The 25,562-nt window shown below is 41.0% G+C and overlaps 1 protein-coding gene across 1 annotated transcript; it reads right to left on the reverse strand.

Moving 5' to 3' along the window:
* Positions 1–12,685: 12,685 nt before the first annotated feature.
* rps6ka4 (ribosomal protein S6 kinase, polypeptide 4) lies at positions 12,686–25,458 on the reverse strand. Its single transcript, XM_053442426.1, has 18 exons — positions 23,960–25,458; positions 23,585–23,656; positions 22,994–23,061; positions 22,454–22,604; positions 22,142–22,257; positions 20,440–20,547; positions 20,209–20,289; positions 19,540–19,643; positions 19,206–19,356; positions 18,961–19,122; positions 18,681–18,806; positions 17,859–17,992; positions 17,625–17,718; positions 17,318–17,488; positions 16,016–16,207; positions 15,779–15,938; positions 15,446–15,609; positions 12,686–15,113 (listed from the first exon to the last, which is right to left on the reverse strand). Exons 1-18 carry the CDS (start codon positions 24,045–24,047, stop codon positions 14,865–14,867), a joined length of 2,391 nt encoding a protein of 796 aa, XP_053298401.1. The 5' UTR covers positions 24,048–25,458; the 3' UTR covers positions 12,686–14,864.
* Positions 25,459–25,562: the final 104 nt, after the last annotated feature.

Here is a 25,562-nt window from a genome sequence, read left to right on the forward strand (position 1 = left end):
TTGTTTCAAAAAAGAAAAGTGAGTGCTGTAGTTGTAGTTGGGAGTACTCAAATTAAATGGTACATATCTGCGGACAATTTCCAGCTGTGGAATTAAACAGATTTGGTTTTAAGTATTTTTAATATTTCTAAAAGGGAAGTAAATGTTATTTAATATACACTATACAGTCGCCATGTTGATTATAGTTAAACAACATATCATCAGATAGAACAGGGATGTATTCTTAGACGTCAATATAATGGAACAGACTAAGGATTACACAAGCACTACAGGACGGATTAACAGGAAATTTGGTGGAAGGATGTGGGTTGTGTCAGGGAAGAGCCCATGACATTTTGGTGCGGCTCTGGTTCTGCAGGCAGGATTAATTTAAATGTTAATCAATCAGATTTTATTTGTTTTGCCTGAAACAGAGCGCATCACCAAAATATAAAAATGTACAACATTCATGAGAAAAGAAAGTGTCCACATTGAGGTGTATCCACCTTTTGTTCGGAAGAAATGTCTGACAGAGATGAAGGAGGCAGTAATGACAACTGCTATGAGAGCTGTATTACCATTTCATAATGGAACTGTAGAGCCTTGGTGGAAGTATGTGCTCCACTGAGTGCCATTCCAGTTCTCTAATAACGAAATGCAATGGCTCTGCATCAATATCAAATGGGAATCCTTCCCCCAAGTTTCATCTAATCTGTCACAAAAACATAAAATATAGAAGATATATCACTGGAAGCATTATATTTGTTTTAAATATACATACAAATAATTCTAATTTCATTTAGTTTTTCATTTATGAACAAATCTGAATATTACAATATCAGGCGCTGCTCCACTTCATCGTACTGAAAAATAAACACACACCTTCATCCTCGATGGCGGAAAGTTCACTGCACACGAGGGGTGTACGTTTCATGCATTTGTACAACCTGTGCATGTACATCCAGGAACAAATCATGAAAACAACTGTGAGATATATCGCACGAGGACAAACTAAATTAATAATAGAGCTACCGCAGCACATCTTTACCCCCCCCCCCACCCCCACCCCCACCACCACCACCACCACCACCTCAGCAGCGCGTCCTGCACTCAGCAGACGAAGCCTCTCAGTGGTATTTATTATGCCTTGCTGCTTGTGCAAAAGGACAGGAATGCATTTCACGTCTCCCCTTCAGCAGCCTGTGCCCGTGGCGGCACATATGTGACCCCGTGAACGCATTGCTGCTGCCGTGAGGCTTGAGTGATAGCTGCAGGCGTTCTGATAGCTGCTGTAGATTTGTACGCCTCAGCTATAAGAGCCATTTAGAGGCCGTTAATAAGAGCAGCACACGCTCCACATTAGGCTTGATTGTGTTTCCTGTGGAACGGAGGTCCTGTGTACCAAATGTGGGTCTCGCATGTGCCCGTAAACACACTCATGCATTACAAGGGCTTGACCCAGATCACAGATAGATGTAATAATGCATGACAGGTCGTCCTTTTGAAAGCCCTGTGTCCTAAAAGGCAAGGCTGGCCATTTACAGCCTCCATGTCTGAGACCCTGACAACAAAAGGAAGGCTGTGCTGTGAGCGCACTTCATGTTTATTTTAATCTATAGCCTGAAACAAACCCACACAGTATCAGAACATGCCTTTTGCAATATTCATCAAGGCTGCAGTGTGTGATGCTAACCGTGGGTGAAATGTTCAACACCAGATACCCTGTTTTTTTATGACTGGACCCTTCCAGCAAATGGAAGAAGATTAAGAGGTTTTGTGAATTGCTCAACACAAATGTACCTACAGTTCCACAACTGCTTGTCTGTCTCTTTGTGGAATGTATATCTCGCAAACTGTTCATCCTATCGGATTCACACTTGACATGTCTAAAGTAAGTTGCCCCAGAAAGTGGAGAGACGATTATGAGACATAGGATATGTGGGTCAAACTGCCGTGAGAAATCGCAACTGGATCGTTTTTGATTATCACATTTTCTTATTTCAGAATATGAGACATTGACGGGTGTTATCCCTAAAGAGTCAAATCCTGTCTGGCAATTTGTCTTCAGATTGGTATTTTCCCCATTGTGGGAATAATAACAGATTATCTTATCTTATCAAAGTAAAAGCACAACATTAATTTGTACGCTGTGAGGTTTTGAACTTGGTTCTGAAGATTGTGTTAAAAGATATACAGACCTCTGAAACAGCGGAAATGAAATGTATGAAAAAAACAACATGAAATCAAATCTTCATTGTAAATAAACCAGGTTGGATGATTGACAAGGAATAAAGAATTGAAGTCCTGGGCATTAACACACCATTCCAAACAGGCTGGTTCACAATGGGCACTGTGCTTTTTTTTAAATCATTCCTTAAATCAAGCGCTGACTTAGAGGCACGTGCGTCTCTGGCTTTGCACATGTGAGCATCATGTGCATCAAAAACCTGAGCCAAGATCTCATTCCAGTCATTCCACAAGAAGCTCTAAAAGTACTCTTGGAATGTGCTCACATGCCAGGATGACAACTTAAGCACAGTTTACATGGCATCTCCGAGCATATTCCCATTATATTTATTCATTATACATGGGGACGTGTGAGCGCGACATTAAAGATGCATACAAACAGCTCATCCCAGGGACTTTAAAGACGCTCCTCACCAAACAAACAAAGACAATGTATTATTCAGACATTCCCGTGTTGTGAGACTGTACCACAAATTCTTCTGCTTCGAGTTGTGCCGCGTTAATGAGGCTGAATTTATCCTCCGCGCCGTGTCACCTGAAGGACACACGCTACCATGACGAGTGGGGGTGACAGTTCATCCTGGTGGAACACGAGATGATGAGTCGAAGTGACCTCAAGAATGGTAATTTTCGCAGTTTGGCTCAGGTTGGTGATCTTCAGCCAATGAGATGTTTCCTTTATTCTCATTGTTGTGCAGTTATTAACGCTGCCAGTGGCACCAGCAGGCCCTGCAGGGCACTGGAAACCGGGGGCCGGACCCCTCCCCATCTTCCACTGTGAGCATGCTAGAGGAAAGCATTCCAGTGTGAGTGTTTTTCTCATTTCAAATTCACCTCTCAGAAATGCAGATGGTGAAAAATGACAGCTGCCCTAATGTGGGTTTCAAAGAGGTGCACCTTCCCCTCATGAAGGAGCAGCACAAGCCTCATATTGTTCTGCTGTTAGCAAGCTTTGTCCACGACAGTGTCTAATGTTCTAGTTGGATCTACAGTATGTGCTGGTTAGCATTCATCTCTCTCCATGGTTTTTGCCCGTTAGCGCTTCTGGCTGTCTCCTCTAGCGTTTAACCTTGTCAGAGATAGGCTGGGATCCATTAAGATTTCCTGAAAGGGTTGAGCATCACGGCCTCATTTAGAGTGACTTCCATTTTTAATAAACTGCTCACAGCCCCTGCAGATCAGATACCGAGGAGGTGCACTTAACAATGCCGGAGAGATAGATATGCCTCATAATTTATATGACACAAAAGCCTAGGAAATCATACCCGTGCACCATCCATGGTTTTTTCCCCCCTCTTTCATTTTGCTCCTTCCTCCTCTTTTGTGGAAGCTCTTTTCACGCCACGCACGCTTAGTTTGACACATTCAGCGCGGTTTAAAGCTGCCTCGTCATCTTTTCACATTTGCCCCGCTGATGCTCTGGTGTTATTTCTCTTTATACGCTGTAATAATGTTTACCTTTTTTAATAGACTTGGATTATTTGTTTGTACATGGCACCGCCGCTGCCAGCTGAATCTATAACAGTCTGAACAGGCTTATTAAAGTGGATCACTGGCAGGGAAACCATCCTGAGGATATTAACACTGGCGATTTGAATTTTTTACAACCCACCGACACACAGTTTGTATCACTGCACAATCGGGCCTAAAGATGGACGTGCACGGAAAGGTGATGATGGTGTCTCAGCTGAAGCAGAAATGATGAGAGGAGAATAAAGCGAACCGGGTTAGCAGACGGTGAGAGGGGTGATGGGTGCCAGAGGGGAGGGTGAGGTTAATGGAATTGGAGGAGTAAAAAGCGTAGGGATGGCTGTTTAATTAGTCTATGAATAGAAAATGCCTTTTCGGCTGTTGAATCAATACACAGGTTCTTTATTCTAACGAGAACCTGTTGGTTACTGAAGGTATTTCACCACTGAGGTGAGATAAACATGAATTGAACACCTTTTTATCCACAACGTGCCTGAGAAAAATTAACATATCCCTAATTAATCTCTTTAAAAAAAAATGTGTGTGAGGGTGTGAATACAATATTAAAACAAAATGTCATCATGTCACATAATCTTCAAGAAATCAACTTGCATGATTAACACCTATTTGAGAACCACAAATTCCATTTTCACATACAGTTGTGATCACAAGTGCATTTGCCCCCCCCCCCCCAACACACACTCTCACACATCTACACACTTATCACATACTCACGGACACACACACACGCATGCACACATACACCCTTACACAGGATAAATTAACATTTATCACACACACACATGTACATTCTTAGCACACACACGTACACACTTATCACACATGCATCGACACACACACGCACACAAAGCAAAGGAACTTTAAAGTCAAAGCTCGCCTTCTAGTTTTTGAATGCAGGGTGAATGTACAGTTCCTCCTGTGCTCCAGAGGTTTTGTAGGTTGTGCCCCAACTGTGAAATTGTGGTTTTTCTTTGTTGCTGCCCTCAGACACTGTCTTCTTAACATTCAAGTACTATTTCATTTACGATTTCCATTTTTGAAATGCTGGTGCTTTCTTATTTTTCTAGTTTTGCATGATGAGCTTCTCACAAATGGAAGAAGAAAAAGTGATTTGCCATGAAGTCAGACGCCTTCTTTTTTAAAACATTTTGAAAAAGGTGAAAATGTAGCTTTACAATCACCAATTCTTTTCTACGTCCCTCAATGTCCTCCAGAGTCTTTCAAATTTCCTCAGACGGAACGAATGAGAGGGTCTCTCTGAGTGCAGCATTTTAAACACCTATCTGAGGACGTGGCATCAGACCTATGAATGTTGTGTCTACTGCACTATATTCTTGTAATTAGTTTGAACTGGAGTAGTATATTCATATCTGAGTTTTAAACATTAAAATCACTCATAACAAGTTATTTTTTTTCTTTCTAAAATCTAAAGATGTTAACTCCAGTGAATTCTATCAATACATTTTGCAGGAAGAAAAACGCTACTGTTGAAATGGAGAGTGGAGGCAGCTCTGTGTGCACCACATGAGTCAGTTTTCTGAGATCTATTCCCGGATCTTAGGTCCTGCTAGATTGAAGTTGCTTGTGTAAATGCCAGAGTCAGAGGACAAATAGAAGAGGATGGATGTGGACATGCACAAGGCGGATTGCCAACGGAGGAACCTGCAGCCATGTTCCTCAACAGTGACATTAATACAATGAGAGAGAGATGTTTTCCCTCGTTAGCTGGAATGTATTAATTAACTTAGTGCTGTTAAGTTACAAACTGTCACTGCTAGGTGAAACCTTTTAACTGGTTATTGTTAATTTCTAACTTCAATTAAAGTAAGCTGTGGGCTTTGAAAACATATTGACCTTCAGGTTAATGAAGCCTCTTCACACCAATCACATAAGGTCCGGCAGAATAATGCAGGTCGTCCATTTCAAACCTTCATCCCTGACATCACGGAGATCAACAGACAGCCGGGATAGTTTCATGTTTATTCATCCCTCTGGCTAGAACAGAGAAGAAGGGCTTTAGTCTAGAGAGCCATCACACCTAATTAATATTTCCCCCTTCTTGTCCAATGGGATGACCTGAGAGGCGGACCTTCTGTGGTGGTGACACCAAGTTAACAGTTGCTTGGAAACAACAACCACGAAGGAGAATCAAGTGGTTGAAATAATGATACTGTGCAGATCTGTTTACTCTGTTACAACATCACAGTTAAGGCAAAGGTCAGGTGATTTAAAAATGTCAACATGACAGCATCAGATGATGAGTTTTCCCCTCAAGCTATAAAGGTCCAGTTTGTAAGAATTAGGTGAAAGGGATCCATTGACAGAAATTGTATATAAAATAATCCTAGATAGAAATTGTGGTTTTACTTACCCTAGAATGGGCCCTTTATATTGAAATACTTTATATTTACATCGGGGGGGGGGGGGGGGGGGGGTCCTCTCTACGCATACCGCCCTGTTTCTTGTTGTAGCCCAAACTGGACAAACCAACCGCCCTTCGAGTTCTTATGGAAACTGAAGGTTACCACAGGTTCTCTTTTATGTTTGGAGGGGGAGGGGGAGGTGAAGGTTGTTCAGCTGCAACATGCAACTTCACCACTTCATGTCACTAAATTCTACACAGTGCAACTTTAATTTGACCTAAAAAAGAAAAATGATCCAGGGTCCCGGTTTCCACAGGAATAATTTCATTGGCACCTGTATGTCAATAACCTTCCTGCACCCTGCCCGTTCTCTCACTGCACATGACTAAGGTCTTCACAAGCCACAGACACGTACACCGCTAAGAGGGTGGTGGGAGGGGAGGGGATGTATCAGTTGCATTTTGACAAAGTGTAGCCTGCTCTTGCTGGATTATCCAGGATTACCAACCCTAGCTTTAACAGGCCGGGCAGTTCTTCTAATGACGAGTAAACTGCCCTTTATGTATAAAATCACTTTAAATATCTCATTGTCCTGTGAATCTTATATTGTAATGAATGTAGACTTTGTATCACAGAGCCGGAGGGTCCTGATGCCCCTGGAGACCAACTCAAACACTGAACTGGTATGACTTCATCTCTGCAGTGGAAGCTCATCAGCTGAATTCCTGCAGCACGGTGGCAGCACCAGCAAACACACTTCTCTGTGGGTGTGTGCTGCTGACTGAAGGAAGCGCTCTCCTTTCTTGGGTCACTTCCAAACCGTGCCGCTCGTAATTGATGACACTGAGCCGAGTGCTCCTTCCAGATCTGTCTTTGTCATGCTCGATATATTACATTCGGCCTGTGCAAATCAATCGCCCGGGCATTGATTTGATTAATGACTCAATGACACATTATATTCATGTTATCCATCGCTTCTCAATTGCTCATTGTGGTTCTGCTGCTGTCAGTGCCAAGCCCCCTACTGACCCCCGGTGGCGTGGAATTTATAGTGCAATGCAGGACCATGGACAGCGTCAGAGTTCATGGAGCTCATCACAGCGCACTGTGGGATCTGGATCAGCAATATTTAGTGACTGTACATATTACCATGATCCACATATTTTAATAGGCTGTTAAATATTCATTAAGCCCTCTTATCTTGATGTACAGTTTTTTATCATAAACCTTCCGCTGGATTGCTGTACAGGGGGCGGCCGTGGCTCAGTAGGTAGAGCGGGTCGGCCATTAGCCAGAGCTGTAGAAATGTGTGTGTGAATGGTGAATAATAAAACTGTACTGTAAAAGCGCCCTGAGTGGAAAGACTAGAAAAACTCAATGTGTGATCTTGCGATGTCTATTACTTCTACTATCTGTATCTTTATTATCATTATATTTGTTATTCTGATTGTTTGAGTTTCACATTTTTTGTTATGAAGCACTTTGCTCCTTGTATGGAAAGGTGCTATATAAATAAAGTTGTGATTATATAAATACTTACCAGTTACCATAAGTCAGGGGTGTCCAAACTACGGCCCGCGGGCCATCTGCGGCCCGCCATCCATTTTAGATTGGCCCGCCTCAAAAAAATTTAAATTAAAAAAAAAAAAAAACTAATAATTTCGTAGCACTTAAATGGCACCTACTTATAGCACTTTGTAGTTTTGCTCTATTTTTGAAGAAATTGTACTTTCTTGATTCTTGTTGTTCTGGGTTTGTACCCTCGGGTAGGGGAGAGCGGGGTAATATGAGATTTTTTTTACATTTGCTCCCCTCTAGGCGAGCTAAAATTATATATACGTAAAATTTACACATTTCCCATTAATTCAGGATGTTTCCTAGCAATGGAAATTATCAGAATGTCTTCAGGACAAAGGGCAGTGAAAATATGATTGTTTTTAAAAAAGTGGTCTTGTTTCTCACTTTACCCCAGCTTAGGGGTAAAGTGATCCACTTACTTTTTCCACTTTAAAACTACCATAACAACACATGTTGTAATAGGTCAATTAAGCACATTTATGATTATTATGATTCATGTGATCTCTTGCACACCCTAGCTTACCTGCACATTAATTCTCTGTCCAATTGGCAGGGACAGGGATATTGTTTTTCTCTGCATTTTCAAATGCCAGTTCACGGCACTTAACTGGAGCAAGGCCATGGAACTGGTCAGCTAGTTGTTTCAAGTGAGTGGCAAGCTCCTCCTCCATCTCATCTGTGAATATTCTCTTTGCCTCAGTTACTGCACCCAAGGCAACTGATTTTACTTCCCCTTTCTCTTTTTTCTTTATGAATCTTTTGAGGGTTGTCTTTTCAATATTTGCTTTTCTGAAGGACTTCTTTCCTTGCATGACCTCAGCGGCTGCACTCTCCATCTCTGCGAGGGGTGTTTGGCCCCAGGTTGTCTTCCTGGTGTAGTTTCTAGGCATGATGGCTTTTATACAATGTTTATGGCATTAAAAATAAAACATATGTAATGTAATATTACACTAAAATATGTTTAAGACTAAACCTAACTTGTGCTATATGTCTCACATCTCTTAGCAATTCAGGCTAATCTTCAGCTAGCATCAATCAAATGATTTTATATGTTGGAAGTTCACCAACATGTATGATATAAGTTTTTCTACCTGAATCTATTTGTTTTGACACAACAGTTGATGCAAGAATTTTTTTTGAAAAAACATTCTAACCACAGCACCTGCACCAACTTCTCCTTCATGGCAAGGGTGGAATGGGAGGGGCTTGAAAACTTAATGATCACATGACCACAATTGTGTCCGTTGCCTAGATACAGGGGGTGTCTCACATTACCCCGCTCTCCTCTTCCCTTGAATGCACTGATTGTAAATCGCTTTGGATAAAAGCGTCAGCTAAATGAATTGTAATGTAATGGACTATGGCCCACTGTATTGTACTTCTCAGTTTTGACACTAGGTGGCGCCACGCCCCCCGCCCTAAGCGACGCGATCGAGGCGCACTTTCAACAGTCCGCTCCAGGGCAGGGGGGCGTGGCGAGTGGCCCAGACCTTCAAATTTTTTTTTAATGTTGGACACCCCTGCCATAAGTAAAAAACAGCCATTCTCCCATACTTATTCTTTAAAGCTGCGGCCTCTCAAACATTAAGGAAAATTAACTCAGTACAAAAACTATCCACAACTGTAAAATAACTTTTCCTGAAACACTCATTGATTGTTACTGCAAAGCATATAAAAGTTTTCATTGTGCTTTCAGGAAAATCTGTGGAGCTGTTAATGTCCTTAAGATAATGTCTTTATTCCACCTACTTATAAATAATCAACCCATATACGACCACATTTTGCCGGCTTTCACTCTGGTTCTGTATGACAGTGTGATCTTTTACAAGTAAACACTTGTTCCTTCCTGCAGAGACAAAAGTCCTGCCCTTCTGAAAGTGCAGCCATAACAGCGGGCTGTGCTGCTGCACACAATCTGTAGAATATATGAAGCAAAGCGTTTGATTGGCCCAGAGGTTCAGCAGGGGGATTCATCTGCTGCCAGCGATCAATGAGCAGCCTGCGAAGCATGCCAATCACTTTTATTGGCTTCTCCTTGCTTTTGAGTTATCACATGCATCGTCACCACTGCCACTATAATACAAGCTTTTGTGGCTCCGAGGCTGGAGATGTAAGTTGTGTCAATACACCACTTTTGGTCTCGACTGAGATATCTCATTAGCTCTAAAGGGATTTCTGTGAAATGTCGTCCTGGTGCACAGAAGGTATTTCCTCGAGAGCCATCAGCAGGTTAAGATTTCTGAGTGATCTAAACATCTTCCAGATGTATCTGCACAGCCGTTCACCTTCAGGTTCTAAGGAGACACTCTGGCCTGCGTAGTGCTACTTCAGGTTTGTTTTGGTCTGCACTGGAATCCATCTTCCCACATCGCTGACAAATTAAACAGTGAAAGCTCTAAGTCCCCTGATTCTACCTGTGAAGCAAGGAGAGAGAGCTGAGAGCAGTATTAAAAACAAAAAAAGACTAAATAATAAATGTGGAGATTATTACTTATTATATTATTTATATAGAAAAATGACTTAGGATATTTTTTGTATTTCTGTGTTATGTAAATTTATTAATTTCTACATTACCTCATATCTAACCAACTAATGCTTTCTATTTAAAAAGGTTCTACTGCCGGCCTTATATTTCCTTTTATTTGGCATTTGCTGCATTGTTGGCTACATTCATGAAAGGCTCGGGTTCAACTGGTTACAAGTAAACACTGTTCCTGCCAAACAGAGATGTAAGCATGGCTGCAGACTTGTTGTACAATACATAGGTTGTGTTATGTTCATTCTGTGTTGTTTGTCTGTTTGTTAGCAGGATTACACAAAAACTACTGGATGGATTTCCACAAATACTAGTGGAAGGATGTGGCATGTGTCAAGCAGGAACCCATTCGATTTTAGTGCAGACCCGGATCAGGGAGCAGATCCATGAACTGCATATTTCTTTCATGAACATTTTTGAGGTAGAGCGTTTTTCAACATTCTTGCGGATTTCTCAGAGAATATATAAAATACAAAAGCTACAATGGCCCTGTATTAAAAAATCTCCTTACTTCTGCATTTCCCAGTAGCAAATAAGATCAAATGTAACTATATAAGAGAGAAGGTAATTTAGTTTAATGATTGTCTTGCAATATTTCGTTGACACCATGTCCTTCCCCGTCCTGCCCTGTGTCGCCTGGTCCTTGTGTTGATTTATGTCTCTGACATTCATGCGACCTGGTGGACCCGATGGGGACATGCAGCAGGAAACAGCCTGATTCAAGTGGCCCTCACTTGTATCATATAACACATCATTTAGAATACACTCACAGAAAAATCATGTAATGCCGTTTCTGGCATTTCAGAGACAGCAAAAAGTTGATTTTATATTGAGCACGCTGGCATATTAATATCTTTCACCTTAGCAACAAGATGAGACCAGGGACACCTGACACAGGACAAGATGCAGGGACAGATAAAACAGGACACTGAGGACACAGGACGGCCCACAGAAGCCCCCTAATGGTACGATAAACTCATTACACAGTGTGGGATATTGCAGCGCCCTGCAAGCAAGAGGGAAATAGAGCTGAAGGGTAATTAAGCCGTGTGTGTGTGTGTGTGTGTGTGTGTGTGTGTGTGTGTGTGTGTGTGTGTGTGTGTGTGTGTGTGCAGAGAGATTATGGATTAGAACCTAAAACAAATTAGAAAGTCATCTTTGGTGTAATAAAATGAGGAAAAACAACAGTACTAAAGATTCAGTACAGTGCAATATATGGTAATAACAAGTACTTAAACTGAAATGACCATCTATCTTTGCAAAACAGCTCAGACAAACTCTAAGGTCAGTGTGATGAGCAGTAACAAGAAAACGGAGCCATTCAATTCACTGACAGAAAGTCGAACAGTTAAGAGACTCAGGAGTTTCAAGGACATCGAGGTCAAGTGTAAGAACAGAACCACACGGACACTGAGTAAAACTCGACGCTATGCGACAGAGCTGCCTCTCGTCTGCAGGGTCAAACTAACTTAAATCCTCCCAATCGTTTTCTGGAAACAGATGCTGTTAATTCGAGTGGGGAATTAAAGGGGAATTGCAATTGATTGAGTTTATGAATGGTGATAAAATTTAATAAAAATCGAATTACATGTGTTCACACTTCTTGTCCGGGCAATTGTACAAGCAGCATTTCAGCTGATTGAAAACTTCTCACGTTGTATTGACATTAATTAAAGCTTGACTGGAGTTAAATGAGAATGTGAATCTAAAGTTATGAGCAGCTTTATGTTGATATTACTTTAGTCACAAACAGGGAGAGGTATATTTTTTGCTGTATAATGTGTTTGCTTCAAGTCCAAAATGTCAGCTGACAGTGCTCACATTATTGAAGTCTCAATTATAGGTGGCGGCCATTTTCCTATGATGTCTCACTCAGGCTGGGAAGCTCAAATCATTATCAGAGAAATACTGCACTGCTGTGATCCAGCTTTATACATCATATAAAAACAGATAATCTGCCTGTTCTTATTTCACAATAGACAGTTCAAATAAGTAGGGACATAGGACATTTGTGCAGGTTCAGGTTTTAGGCTGGCCACCATTGGTACAGTCAACATAAGCTTTCAATCACTTTCTTGCCAACATCAAGGACATTTGAATACTGTAATATCAATGTACCTCTATGGATACAATTATTAAAGCCTATAAGTAAAATTCACTGGAGTCGAACTTGTAAGCTAAATCCAAAGCTAAAAGGAAACAATTTACAAAACATGTGACATAACGTTAGCTGTTCTCCGATGGTAGCGAAGGAGCTATAAAATATGTTTAACCTTGAAATATGGTCCCATGTCCCAATTGGAACATGTGAAATGAAACCAGTTGGTCAGATTCTCTGTTTAAATTAGTTATAAACCTGGATCACAGGTTATTATTCTATATAGTATTTGCCTTTCCCACTCTAAGCCATAGAGCCCTAAGCGTGAAAAAATGGCCACGATGGTCGATTTAAAGAACAGCTGCAACACTGGAAAGAAAAAGAACACAGCCATCTATTTAAAAGTAATGTTTATTTTGCACCAACCGAAACAAAATCCTGGTGCAAAAGATAAATTCCCAGTTACGACATCAGCGACAGTGCAGCTCAGTAAAATGGTAAATCCTCAACAAAAGAAAAAGGGAAAAGTATCATTTACTACATCAAAAATAATATAAACACCAATAAAAGCACAGGTTCATAAGTACAAATTAAATGTTCAAACACAAACAACCAGTTACCTTAAAAGAGACAAAGGTGGAAAACAAAAATAAAATAAAACCGTAGCTTGCAATAATGCTTCATCTGGTATAGAAAGAGCAGAACAACCAATCTCCCAGTGACACGCACAGACACACACACACCCACACCCAAACAGTGCTGGTACAAAACAGGAGCCGAATGATCATAATCCCATTACCACAGCATTAAAATCAACTACATGTAATAAATATCAGTAAAAGCACCTTTAAAGCTGAAATGTGTTTAATTGATCATCTGACTGTGCAACAAGTAGAAAAAAACGTCCAATAAAAGCACAATTACATCAGGAGACTGATATCATTAAAAAAAATCAAATAACATACATCGTTGTGTTTTTTGCTTTAAATCAATGATGAGTATTTACACAACAGACCTCGCAGGACGGTCTGAAAAGAGCCATTTTATTGTTGAGTCTTTATTAAACGCTTCATTCTGTAACAATTTGAATTTCAAAAGCTATACGATGTTTTAAAACCACTTATGTAAAAAGACAAATGGGTGACGTTTGCAGCCCAAGCTGAGCTTAATAGACGGGAGCAAGTAATTCTCTGTATCGAATAAGATGGTATTAGTGGGAGCTGCATGTGGTGCTGGTCTGACGGCCCAGCGGAGAACTGAAACCCCCTTTTTAAAATTCACAAGCCCGAGGCAGTGTACACTCAAGATCAGCCAGGATGGATTTTACTCCACTAGAGCTGCACTTCATAGCATTAAAAACATCTGGGTAACATTTCCTTAGTAGGCCCGGGATACCAAAAAATATAGAAAAACATTCTTATAGTTGATCATCACGAGAGATTAGCATGCTAGACCAGCACGATGACGCAAGTAATTTACAGCAAAGTATGACAAGGAAAATCACACTGTATATCCAGGACCGCCTGTGTGTGTGTGACACCTGGTCGGTTCTGTGACAACTTCAAACTCTGATGGTTTATTGAAACACTAACTCAGAGCCATCTATCACTGCGTTCAGTGGGAGCTGCAGCGTTGGTCGTGTACTGGAGGTGCAATCCTCTGGACTACATATCATCACACATTTGAATCTGTATCAAATACTAATAAGAAGACTTTGACTATGATTTTTTTTTTGCATCCTGCCAAATCTCTAAGGTGTAGACAGACCACAGGGATTTCCCTCTGTGCTCAGTCCTTCCAGAAAGTTGCTTTTTTTCTTTTTACAATTAGATCCTTTTTATTTACATCCCTCCACAAAAGTGCTATATTTTTTGCCCAAACTAAATAAAAAAGCAACTAAACAGTTTTCACAAAACTGTTATTTGTTGCAGAAGAGCGCCCACATGAGGCACAGCACTTGTGGACACATTTTGCTGCCGATCAATGTATGTGTGGCAAAGTTAAAAATACAATCAATGAATTGGGTTAGCAAATTCCTGGAAGGACCGCTTATTTGATTTGTGCAACTTCATGTGTAATCACAACGGCTCAATTTATATATTCACTGCTTAAATATGGCTTCTGCTCGTTTATGGCTCCTTTTTCCCTTTAACCCTATAAAGCCAGGCACTGTTTCTTACCCACAGTGAAAATAGGTAAATGTCTCGTTTTGAACTTTTAGTGTGTGATGTCACCAAATATGGTGAGAGAATACTGAATAAGTGTAAGTTGGTCAAAAGGCCACAGATTTCTGTATATCTCAAAGATAGAAAACTAGACCTCTAAAATCTCCTCTAACTTCTTCTCCGTCCACTAGAGGACAATACATGCTCGGTTTGGGGGAAACATGACACTGGCAAAATGTGGAATTCAATTCTGTATTGAAACCCTAACACTAACCTTAACCAGTCTTTTGGTTTTATTGGTATGTTTTCTGAAAGCGGCTGAGCCAATCACAACCGGAGAACTTCATGTCGTCATTGTAAACACATACCGCTTCGTTTCCCAGCGCTTCTCTCCTCTGCCATTCAGGCTAGCTCTCCTTTGGGGTCACAGTTTGTTTTGGCTGTGGTTTGGATGCCGTTGAAGAGGCCGCGGCAGAGGCTGAGGCCGAGGCCGAGGCAGAGGCTGAGGACGACGTGGAAGAAGAGGAGGAGGAAGAGGATGAGCTCCATCGGGTCTCTACGCCTGTACTCGTCATCTTCAGCTTCCGTCGTTTGGCGAGTGGAGCATTGTCTACGCTTTTCAGAAAGAAGCCCTCTCGCTTACCGCGGTTGAAAGCCTAGTGAAAGAAGAAGATGACAAAAGAGGAGGAAACAACAGGAAGAAGAAGCACATGAGTGACGGGCACTTAACATCCATTCTTACGGCCCTCTCCACACTAATGTGGATGTTTTGGAAAACAAACATTTCCCTCTGCAATTGGGCCACTTATCCACATGTAATTTAAACTGACATTTTTACAAACACCTTCAAGAGTGACAAGTTTCTAGTTTCTGTGTTTCTGTGTATAAAAAAAGTTAAATAAAATAGATGGAAATATCTCTTAAATAATATCCATAGTAGAGTAGACAGGGCTTAAGAGTTGTAATAAATGTAACATGATGCTATTACCTTGTAGGTAGCATTAACATAGGTGCGAACGGTGGGCCCGCTGGACTCCAGCACATCTGGAGTGCACAGCGGAGTAGTGGACATGGATGCGCCCCCTTGCAGCCAGCTGTTCTCCTTCAGATCAGAAAGTTTGAGACGATTCTCTGGATCCACCGTTAATAGACCTTTGCATCACAGAGGGAGGAGAAAACACAGAAACAAGGGAACAAGATATTAGGGACTCAGATTCTCAGACTCATACCATCTCATTCTCATTTGTAGCATCATGTACTAGTGTTAGTCATGTAACGTCGTCCTATGAACTGAATCAAACGTGTCACTTAAATCACATACCTTTAACAAGCTCTTTAGCGTCTTCTGACACACCTTTCCAGGCCTCCCCATCTAATGAGAAATCGCCTTCTTTTATTTTCTGCATGATGTCAGCAGCGTACGATGACGTCATTCCCCGTTGCTCACTCTGAAATGGCACCTGGCCTGACAGCATGGTGTACTGCAGAAAAACATGCAGAGTCAATAACACTTCACTTCACTTGATTGATGGGGACAAGAGTTTAAGGCTGTAGTTACCAGGATGACTCCAAGACTCCAGAGGTCACAGGACTTGTCGTATCCCGCGCGTTCAAAAAGTTCAGGTGCAGCGTACTGCAGCGTGAAGCAGGGGGTCTGCAGGGGGGCGCTGCCTGCAGGGCACAGCCGGGCAAATCCAAAGTCTATGACTTTCAGCACAGAGTCTTCCCCCTCATCTGCAAACAGCACGTTCTGGAAGGTAAACAAGAAAACATGCTGATACCACTAGTCAACAGAACTGCTACTAGTAAATACTGCAGGGTGTTGTGTTCCTGACCTTGACATATACATTTCCCATGTTTGTGCATGTGGCCAAAAGATTCAAACGAGGAACCAATTTATTTGGCAATAATTAGATAAGATTCCAGGGGATAAGTGATCTCTCTATGATACTCACAAACTATGAACTGCTTAACTAAAACTTAAATTTGACTGTGTCATTTTCAGCTCTTTCTTACTATACAAGAGTGAATTATATCCTACAGCTATCTGAAAATGAATGCATGTGTGATATCTCTGCAGCCTTCAAGTGCTGAGCAGCATCATTTTGCACCATTAACTGCTTTGTACACTTTATCTAAAACATGTATAAACATTGCTGAAAAATAATCACAGTGATGTCCACATGCATCAAAAAGGTCTGTGTTGTGTCAATTTAATAGAAACATCCTCATAGGACACATGCACTTCACTGAGACGATTAAATATTCATTCTGTTTCTCAACACATTACTAGAGCCAATAAAAAAAAAAAAACATTACATCGTCCTTTTTAACTTCTCTGGCACAGCCTTCATCTTTAATTATTGAAATTTATTTCAACTTTCAATATGAGGTGTTTTAGTAGGATTATCACTCTAAAGCTGCTTTCAGACATGGCACTAAACTTCAGATAACCTCCTGAAATGATCCACATGAGTTGCATGTGAGAACTGAGTCAGAAGAACACACAAAAAAACAGCAGGAATTATATGGGCCAACGCCAGTCTCAATATAGTGTAAACTAAAACATGCCTCATGTCCTCGGCTGAATTAATATGTTATATCCGGCCTCCTGCATTGTACTACTTCTTGCTTGAACACTCCAGAGACCTTTGTCTTGTTGTAAACGCCTCCGTAAGGAAATTCCCCTGCTTCTTTCTTTATTTTGAAAGGCAAACTCCAGAGAAGTTCATGTAGTGTTTGACTTTGATGGACTTTTATATAAGCACCATCATACTAAATCGCTACCCATACTGTATTTCTTAAGTTGGAGATTCGGTATAATATCAGGATATAGTCAATTCATCACATCACAGCCCACCTCTGGTTTGAGGTCTCTGTGCACGACTCCGGCCTCGTGCATGAAGCTGACAGCTGAGACCAGGCTCTGTAACAGCTGACTGGCCTCCGCCTCCCCGAAAAGTTTCTTTCTCTTGATCCTTTCAAGCAACTCGCCACCGCCCAGAAGCTCCATCACCAGGTATGTGTGGTACTGATAGAGAGGCACAAATGGAAAGACAAATGTGGCTTATTATCCAGCATTAAGTGCTTGAAAGTAAACACAGTATATACAGGGTTTGTTTTGCTACTACTATGTCAGTGTACATGTCGTCTTTCCTCTATTGTACCTGATCAGTAAAGACGTCATGTAGCTTGACAATGTTGGGGTGAGCCTCACATTGCCTTAAAGCAGCAATCTCCCTCTGTGTGTTTGCCTCCATTCTTAAAAAAAAAGATAAAAGGAATATTAACGCGCACATTCTGGCACTTAGTGATGCAAATATAAACAAAGAGCACAACAAATTAAGCACACAAACACGGCCGTTAGAAAGGCTGTGTAGCAGCATCACATCTCCACTCACCTGCGGCTCACAATCTTCACGGCGTACTCGTGTCCACTTTGCTTGTGTCTGCATTTCCTGCAAACAGAGAAACTACCCTCGCCTAAGGGTGGCCCGTGGAGACACAGCTCGTAGCTGTGAAAAAACTGTGACTCCTACAAAAGGAAAAGAGCGTGAGGGACACTGAAAGAGACTTTTTTGTTTTGTTGTCCTTGTGCAAAGGCACATTTAGGCTTAAAGTATATACACATGTAAATGGCAAGAAACAATCTGTCTGTACCCTGTATTCATTTAATCTGAACTGAGTTTATAAAGACAGAGGATATGAAGCAATACCAATGGAAAATATTAGAGTCGCCAATATTTCAAGTAGGACAAAGGCATACAGTCTAAACTGACCCGTAAATTTTCAAATTCTAAACAACAGACAGCATAATACTGTATTATGATAATACAACAACGTATCCTGATGTTGTTATGTTCCTCTATATCGCTAGGTGCTTAATAAAATGTGATAAAACCTACTGTGAAATAAAGTAAGCTAAATTTTAGTGACAAATATGCGCTAAATAAGCTAGTTTCTCTTCCTCTCCGTTTCCTTTCTCCTGGTTAACTAACTTTGCAGAGCATTTTTTTTGTGTTATTTAACAACACTAGATTACAGTAGGGTGCTTTAAAAAACAAGACAAGACACTTTATGTCACAACTGTTATATCGCAGTGGTTTTGGAAGAATGATTCTCTGTAGCTAAATAAAGAACAACACTAAGATAAATTTAAAACGCAACCACAGAAAGATTTATCAACAAAGATCCACTGTTTGATGATCTTGAAGATCCCGTACCTCTAACATTGCACTGCGTTGGACAGAGGCCGACCCTGGTCGATCAGCAGCAATCTGGCTTTCTACAAAGTCTCCCATGACTGCGTTTTTATTGAAGAGGATGGATGGTGCAATGAAGGAGTAGCCCTGAAATCACAGACGGGAAAAAAACTGGCTGAAGAATTGTGTTAACAGCAAATAAACATTAAGATATCTAAAGTACATTCATATTTTACTAGAGTCTACTTAATCCAAATGAAGTTTTTTGAGATAGGGGTTATGGGTGAGACAGAGGACTGACCTGGAACAGGCGGCCCGTGCTTGGTGGCGTGATGGCCGGGGAGTAGACAGGATCCATCCCAGTGAACTCCTCTGCAAAGTTTCCCACGTCCAGTTCACTCTTCAGCTCTGGTTTGAATGGACTTGGCAACTTCTTCTGTGCTAGGTCAGCCCAGTTCAGTCCCTGTTGGAAACAAAAGGCAGCTGGGAGTTATGGAGGAATGAAGAGAGGATATCATAGTAAATAAAAGCAGAGCAGAATAGGACCTTGAAGAAGGGATGTGCTTTGAGATCGTCAGCCCCTCGCGGCCCGGAGCCCAGTCTCCTGTGGGGATCTTTCACCAACAACTTCCTCAGCAGATCCTGAGCAGTCGATGCGATCATCGAAGGAAACGGTGGATCACAGCGCAAAATACGCCTTGAGTTTAAATAAAGGATAAGATAGAGAAAAACAACAAAATTCGAATTAGTCTTTAAGGTGTTCACCAACTGCAAGTTAAATGGCATGTAGAACACAGTTGTTACAGGAATTTTTAAGAATTGGAGAATTAGTCTGAGATTTAAATACACATTCTTTGTAGACTGAGGCAGCAGCACTTACTTTGACACTTCACTCTGGGAGTTCCTCTCTCCCTCTAAGGTAAAGGGAGATGCTCCTGTCAGCAGCTCAAACATCAGGATCCCAAGGCTCCACCAATCAACCGACTAAAGTAAGAGACGTGTTGCAAACATAAGAGGAAAGAGAAAACACATGAGAGGTACTCGCTGTGTATTAATTATGCCAGTGCTGGGCTGTCTGTCGTGATACTGAATGCAAGAATTCACAATTGACATTTTGATCTGATACATTGTTAATCAAAGTTAGACAAGCACTTGGTATTTAACCTTTAGGTAAATGTTAAAGCCGCAATGTATCTCAAACATCTAGATATAAATAAAGTGGTATTTGATCATGACTTTACAGTTCCTGATGAGAGACCGTGAAACTCTTATACCACTTAAACATTTTCTGAACACTGAACATAAGTGCTTGCTGCTTTAGTGCAGGCGAATAATTACGTTGATTGCTTCCTGAAGGTGGGCAGTGCAGGATTTGATGCACACGGAAATCAGTTGTGTGATCAGTTTGTTGAATTTATGGTTGTTGGATGAAAAGGTTTTTGAGTTGCAAGAAAATGTGCATCGAATAACAGAGAAAGATGCTGGCGTTGTTGTTGGCGAGAAGGAAGGTCACGTATGTGCGACCGTGACCTTACTCTCACATATCTACCTTGCCATGCCCCGACTTGCCCCTGATGATTTCAGGTGCCATGTACTCAATGGTGCCACAGAAAGAGTAGGTCCTCTCCTTCTGTAATTAGGAGAAGGGGGACTTTGAGCTTAATTTAAAAAAAATATTCTCATATGAACAAAATACTGTTATAACATATCAATAAACACATTCCATGTAACATTTTCCACTTTCATACATATTTTCGACTTGGATTTCATGTTCACATACCTCTTTCTCCAGAAACTCTTTGCTGAGCCCAAAGTCTGTCAACACCACGTGGCCTTCATTGTCTAGAAGAATGTTTTCCAATTTGATGTCTCGGTACACGATCCCAAGCTGCACATGTGAACAGTTAGTGAACACAGACATCCAGCATATGCAGTCAAATGTTAACATTTTCAAACTCTTTTCAGGTTGTTATTTCAAGCAGTTTTTAAGCCCATTCACTAGTTGTTATTATGCCTTAACCTGTCACAGTAAACAAGTGCTCAGACAGCAGCGCAAAAACACAAAATAATTACAACAATACCTCAGGAAATGAGAATACTGCTCAACAAAGGTGCTATTGCGTCAATGGTTTTATTGGATGGTACCCAAAAAGTAAAACTCAATAAGTCAACATAATTGTTTTCAGCATATTTGAACAATTTGGGTGAATGTTTTTTTAAGTATCAGGTTTTAAATTATTTCAATGCAGGATTGTTCATCTAGTCTTAGTCATAACTTTTCAATAACACAAACCTCATGAGTGTACTCAAAAACCGTCTACATCTATCTGTGCAGCGGGTTTGTGCACATGCCAGAAGACATACGGATCTTTCAAAGCCTCAGTTGTTTGTCCCTGAGATCACAACAAAATCTAGTGTTGCAGAGTATTTCAAGCCCTTCCAGTCCAGCACCAAATCACAGACACATAGACCCCATTCAGACATGGTATTAACAATCGCCTATGGTGATGCGATCACAAGTGGTAAACACAAGTACAGGCACCAGGAGGTGTGACGAACTAAAATGCATCCTGATAGTGTCTTGAGATCCAATCACTCAAACCACATTTGAAGGTGGTCTGACACACACGAGTGATTGGATCTCTTCGCTGTATGCAGACAAATACATCCGGGGCCATATATAACTTCCTATTCAGCTGACGTCCCTGGACCACAACAGTTTCACAATGAGGTTAACTTATTTGTACACTTCTCAGTGCCCATGCATTAATCAGTCTGGGTCACAATATCAACAATGACCACCACATACACGATTGATTATTTTCTTGAATTGGTAAAATCGTTTTTCATAGCGGAGCTGCATGACTTTCATTCAGCCCCTCCGGAGTCCTCTTTGCTCGCTCATACCAACACACACAAACTCCCACACACAAACCCAGTAACATTAGACACATCTGTACACTCAGACTGGGTAAAAACAATCATAATTCCATCTTCGCAGGCAGAAATGGCATACGTGATTAATGGCAAGTAGAGCGGGGATGTGAGATCCGAAAACAAGTGGTCCCAGGAGACACATTCAGGATGCATTTAAATACCATGTGTGAGCACACATACTTAACGCTGTCCACTTATGATCAGATCTCTCAGAATGGATTGTTAATACCAGGATTGAGTGGGGCTACACGTAGTAACTATCTAGATGTCCTAACCATAATATTTTGTCAGTGGCTTAACCCAAGCTAAAAGTCTTACATTTGTATGGTAGCAAGAGTTGCAAATCAAATAGGATGATGACATTGCTCTGTGTCTTGTAAATTACTGTTAATATGCAGCTGCTAGCTATAACATCAGCTATAACAAGGTACTAAATCAGTGCAGTGGCTCTGTAAGCTTGCTTTGTCCTCCTTCTGCCCCCTTGCACAAAAACATCATCAATAACTGTAGCTTCAAGTCATGGAGCTGGAAGGAGCAACACCCACCTTGTGCAGGTGCTCCAAAGCCAGGATTATTTCCCCAATATAAATCCGCACCGCCTCCTCTGGAAAATGATCCTGCTGGTACAAATGAGTGAACATCTCCCCGCCGCTCACATAGTCTGTACGCACACACAGACAAATACAGAGGGAGCTTAAATAGACTTGATACAAAAGTTGCACACAAACACATTGAACATTCGGCCTACAGACAAACATGCAGCAATAGATAGAAAATTGAAGAGAACATCTATTCAGTGCTTTGAACCTGAAGAGACAAGAATTCCCTGTATTTGGTTCTAAGGCTTCATCACTCACCCAGGATGAGATGTAGTTTGCTCTGTGTCTGAAAGGCATAGTGAAGCGTGACCAGGAAGGGAGACTGGCGGATGTGCTCAAGCACCTGCCTCTCAGTGCGGGTATGTTCTGTTGTCTTGGCCTTTTGAACAATAGCGGCTTTCTTTAACACCTAGGATAACAATACAAATTAAATTAAATTAAATTCAGACATCCTGAATAATTCTCTAAAAATAATACACTGAATTAATCATGTGTCCATATAACAGCAAAAGTGAGTCACATATCTGCTAAAAATGGTTCATTAACTTTCAATGAATGGATGCACAGTCAATCTTCACTTGGTAACACATTATTTGGCATCCCATCTTATAATGTGCTGTATAAGTATTGTTGTAAGCATTCATTTAATTTTTAAACAAAAAAACAAAAATCAGCGAAAGGATTTGATAAAACTTTTTTTTTTAAATGTTTCCCATAAGAAATTTTTAACTTATCCCAAAGATTACAATTTTTATCCAAGAAACACATTTTGTTCAGCATTTCAACAAATGGTCTCACCTTCATGGCGTACAGCTGGCCTGCATCATGACCACTGTTCTTCCTGACCAAAAACACTTTTCCATAAGCTAGACAAAGAGAAATGAACATTCCCTCAAGTCATTCATGCTACTTAGAAAGACAAACAAATACCAGCAATCAAAGAAACACCATCAGACTGTGTTGTATTTTGATCAGGGGCCACAGCAAAAGATGGAAAAAGGAAAAAGAACCTACGTTAATGTCATGAAATCAACTGAAAGCACACAAAAACATGTCTGTCTAAATCAAATCACACATTGTTGGCGGAAGCAGCCCTATGTATTCTAAGTGGATGACACCCTGTAAACACGCACTTACTACTCACTGCCTTGATGATTTGAAACTGGCAAAACTAGAAATGAATATGTCTTCAAAGCAAACTTCTCTTTACAGGTTACAAAAGTCAGTGATAAACACTTTGTCTTCAAGATACTTGACCCTGACAGGAGACTGCATCCTACCGCCCAGTCTCTCACTCAGAATGACATTTTTTAGTTTTAGTTTTTAAGTTTTCTGGAGGTATTACAAGAACTATATTTCATATGTTCCATGCTTAATGTAGACACATACCTCCTGTGCCCAAGACTTTAAGCAGCTCAAAGTTCTCCATGCCGACCTTTTCAGTGTGACCTGTGAGGTTAGCTGGTGACAGAGAGAAAATACAACAACACACACAGGATAAAGAGTGTGCTTAAATGTTTTAAAAGCTGCTTAGTATTAAGAGATAATATATATGTTTTCCCTCAAATGTTCACAAAAAGAAAAGAATACATGAAATATAAACATGTAATCAAATCCAAGAAACTCATGAAAAACCTGTATGGGCTACACAATACAGTTAACTTTTGTATTGTCCACGCCTCAGCAGTTAGAAATGATGTGTCACAAATGTCTTGGCTAACTGATGGATTTAATTACAGTGCACAGTGAATAGACTTGACTTACCATTGGTGATTTGATGCTTGACGGTACAGGCCTTTTCACTTGTTTTGGAATCGGACTCATCACTGCTGCTCGATGTGTCCCCAGACATAACTCAAAGAAAAGTGGACCACAACCTTGATACTGCCTATCTACGATCAGCTGGGGGGGGATTTTGTATCAAAGTATAACACTACACTAAGCGCTTCAACACAAATCTAGTGCCGCTGCATTACTGAGTACACGAGGATTATCGAGCTGTGTTTTCTAGACAATATTGTTGTCGCGGCGTTAATCCCCACGTCTTTTATCATTGTGTTGTTTCGCATCGTTTATCTCATGATGTATTTCGATCAATCACAAAACACACGCGTGTAGTCGTTCACACTGTTAGGTGTTCACAATAACAATAATAATAAACTCTCAGATAAATCATCTATGACTTAGATCAACCGTGTGCGTGATATAGAGTTTAAGTGCAACTCCCACTATTTAAATGGCTACTGTTAGCATTAGCAGCTCGACCGTAGCGTCTGTCATTACCAGTAAGTTGGTTGACGCCACTTTGTAAAAACGCTTAACGCTGTATTAACCTGAACACAAACCAAACCACTAGTCAGTGTGTCAACAGCCGCGGAGCTAGTGAGTTAGCATAACTGCTACAACGACAAGTCGTGTTACCTAGCTAGCTGCTGCGGTAGTAGGACATTTGCAAACTAGCAGCTAGCTGTCGAATCGCTGTAGTGTCCCCGTCAAAGTTTGAACGTCGGCTAAAGCTAAAGGTTTAGTCCGCTGTGTAAACTGGCCTCTCCGGGTGCCAGCTGTCAGAGCATGTCGGCACAGGCCCGTGCAGGCAGCTCCTTGTCTTCGGTCTCCGTTAGAGTCGAGTTAGTGCTTCGGAGATATGTACACCTTACTTTGAGTTTATTGTCAGAGGCTAGCTGGATGCTAACACCAGGATGCTTTCGACACAACCTGGGCGACGGTCGGTCACGTGAACAGTCAGTGTGGGCGGGGCCAAGTCTGATGGGGACCTCACAGATCACATCCTGATTATCCTTATGCAGGAAGGCTATCTGTTCATTTGATCAACTTCACGTTAACAATGTTTATTCAGCATATAAATCTACACACTTTTAATTTTACTGACGTTTAAGTTATTGGTGTTAGTGCATCGCATCCAGAGGTCAAGGTGGTGCAGCTGTGGGCCGCTGAATCCTCAGCACCTCTTCAATACTGTGTTCAGATGATTCACACTACATGTGCATTCATCAATTTGTATTTCACTTTCAAGTCAATACAGACCTTTGTGACATTAGTTTTACATTCAACTTTAATCTTGCACCACAGATATCTGTTAACAATACGCTTAAGGTGTTATTCAAGGCTTAGTTTGTGGAATGTATGACTACGCACACACGTTGATATGAAGAATCTCTACACTGTATGTTGTACTGGTGTCTTAAGCACATTGACTGAGAGTCAATGCTTTGTCTTGGACCTAAAAATGAGTCTCCATCAACCTTTGTAATTCACTGAAGATACTGTATATTTCACTGTGCAGCTAATTCCCTTCAGAACAATACATGTCTTGAAGCGTTTTTTTTATATCATGCAAGAGCTACAC

The sequence above is a fragment of the Pleuronectes platessa genome, chromosome 15 (genome assembly GCF_947347685.1).
Source record: "Pleuronectes platessa chromosome 15, fPlePla1.1, whole genome shotgun sequence".
Taxonomy (NCBI): domain Eukaryota; kingdom Metazoa; phylum Chordata; class Actinopteri; order Pleuronectiformes; family Pleuronectidae; genus Pleuronectes; species Pleuronectes platessa.

Bases quoted from the DNA above. Each gene is read 5' to 3' on its own strand.
- rps6ka4 (XM_053442426.1), bottom strand. From the start codon at position 24,047: ATGTCTGGGGACACATCGAGCAGCAGTGATGAGTCCGATTCCAAAACA. The intron at 17,993-18,680 runs GTACGGGATCTT...TTCCTTTTGTAG, and splicing joins AACGCAGTGCAATGTTAGAG to GAGTCACAGTTTTTTCACAG. The intron at 15,939-16,015 runs GTAACTACAGCC...GTTTTTCTGCAG, and splicing joins GGAGTCTTGGAGTCATCCTG to TACACCATGCTGTCAGGCCA.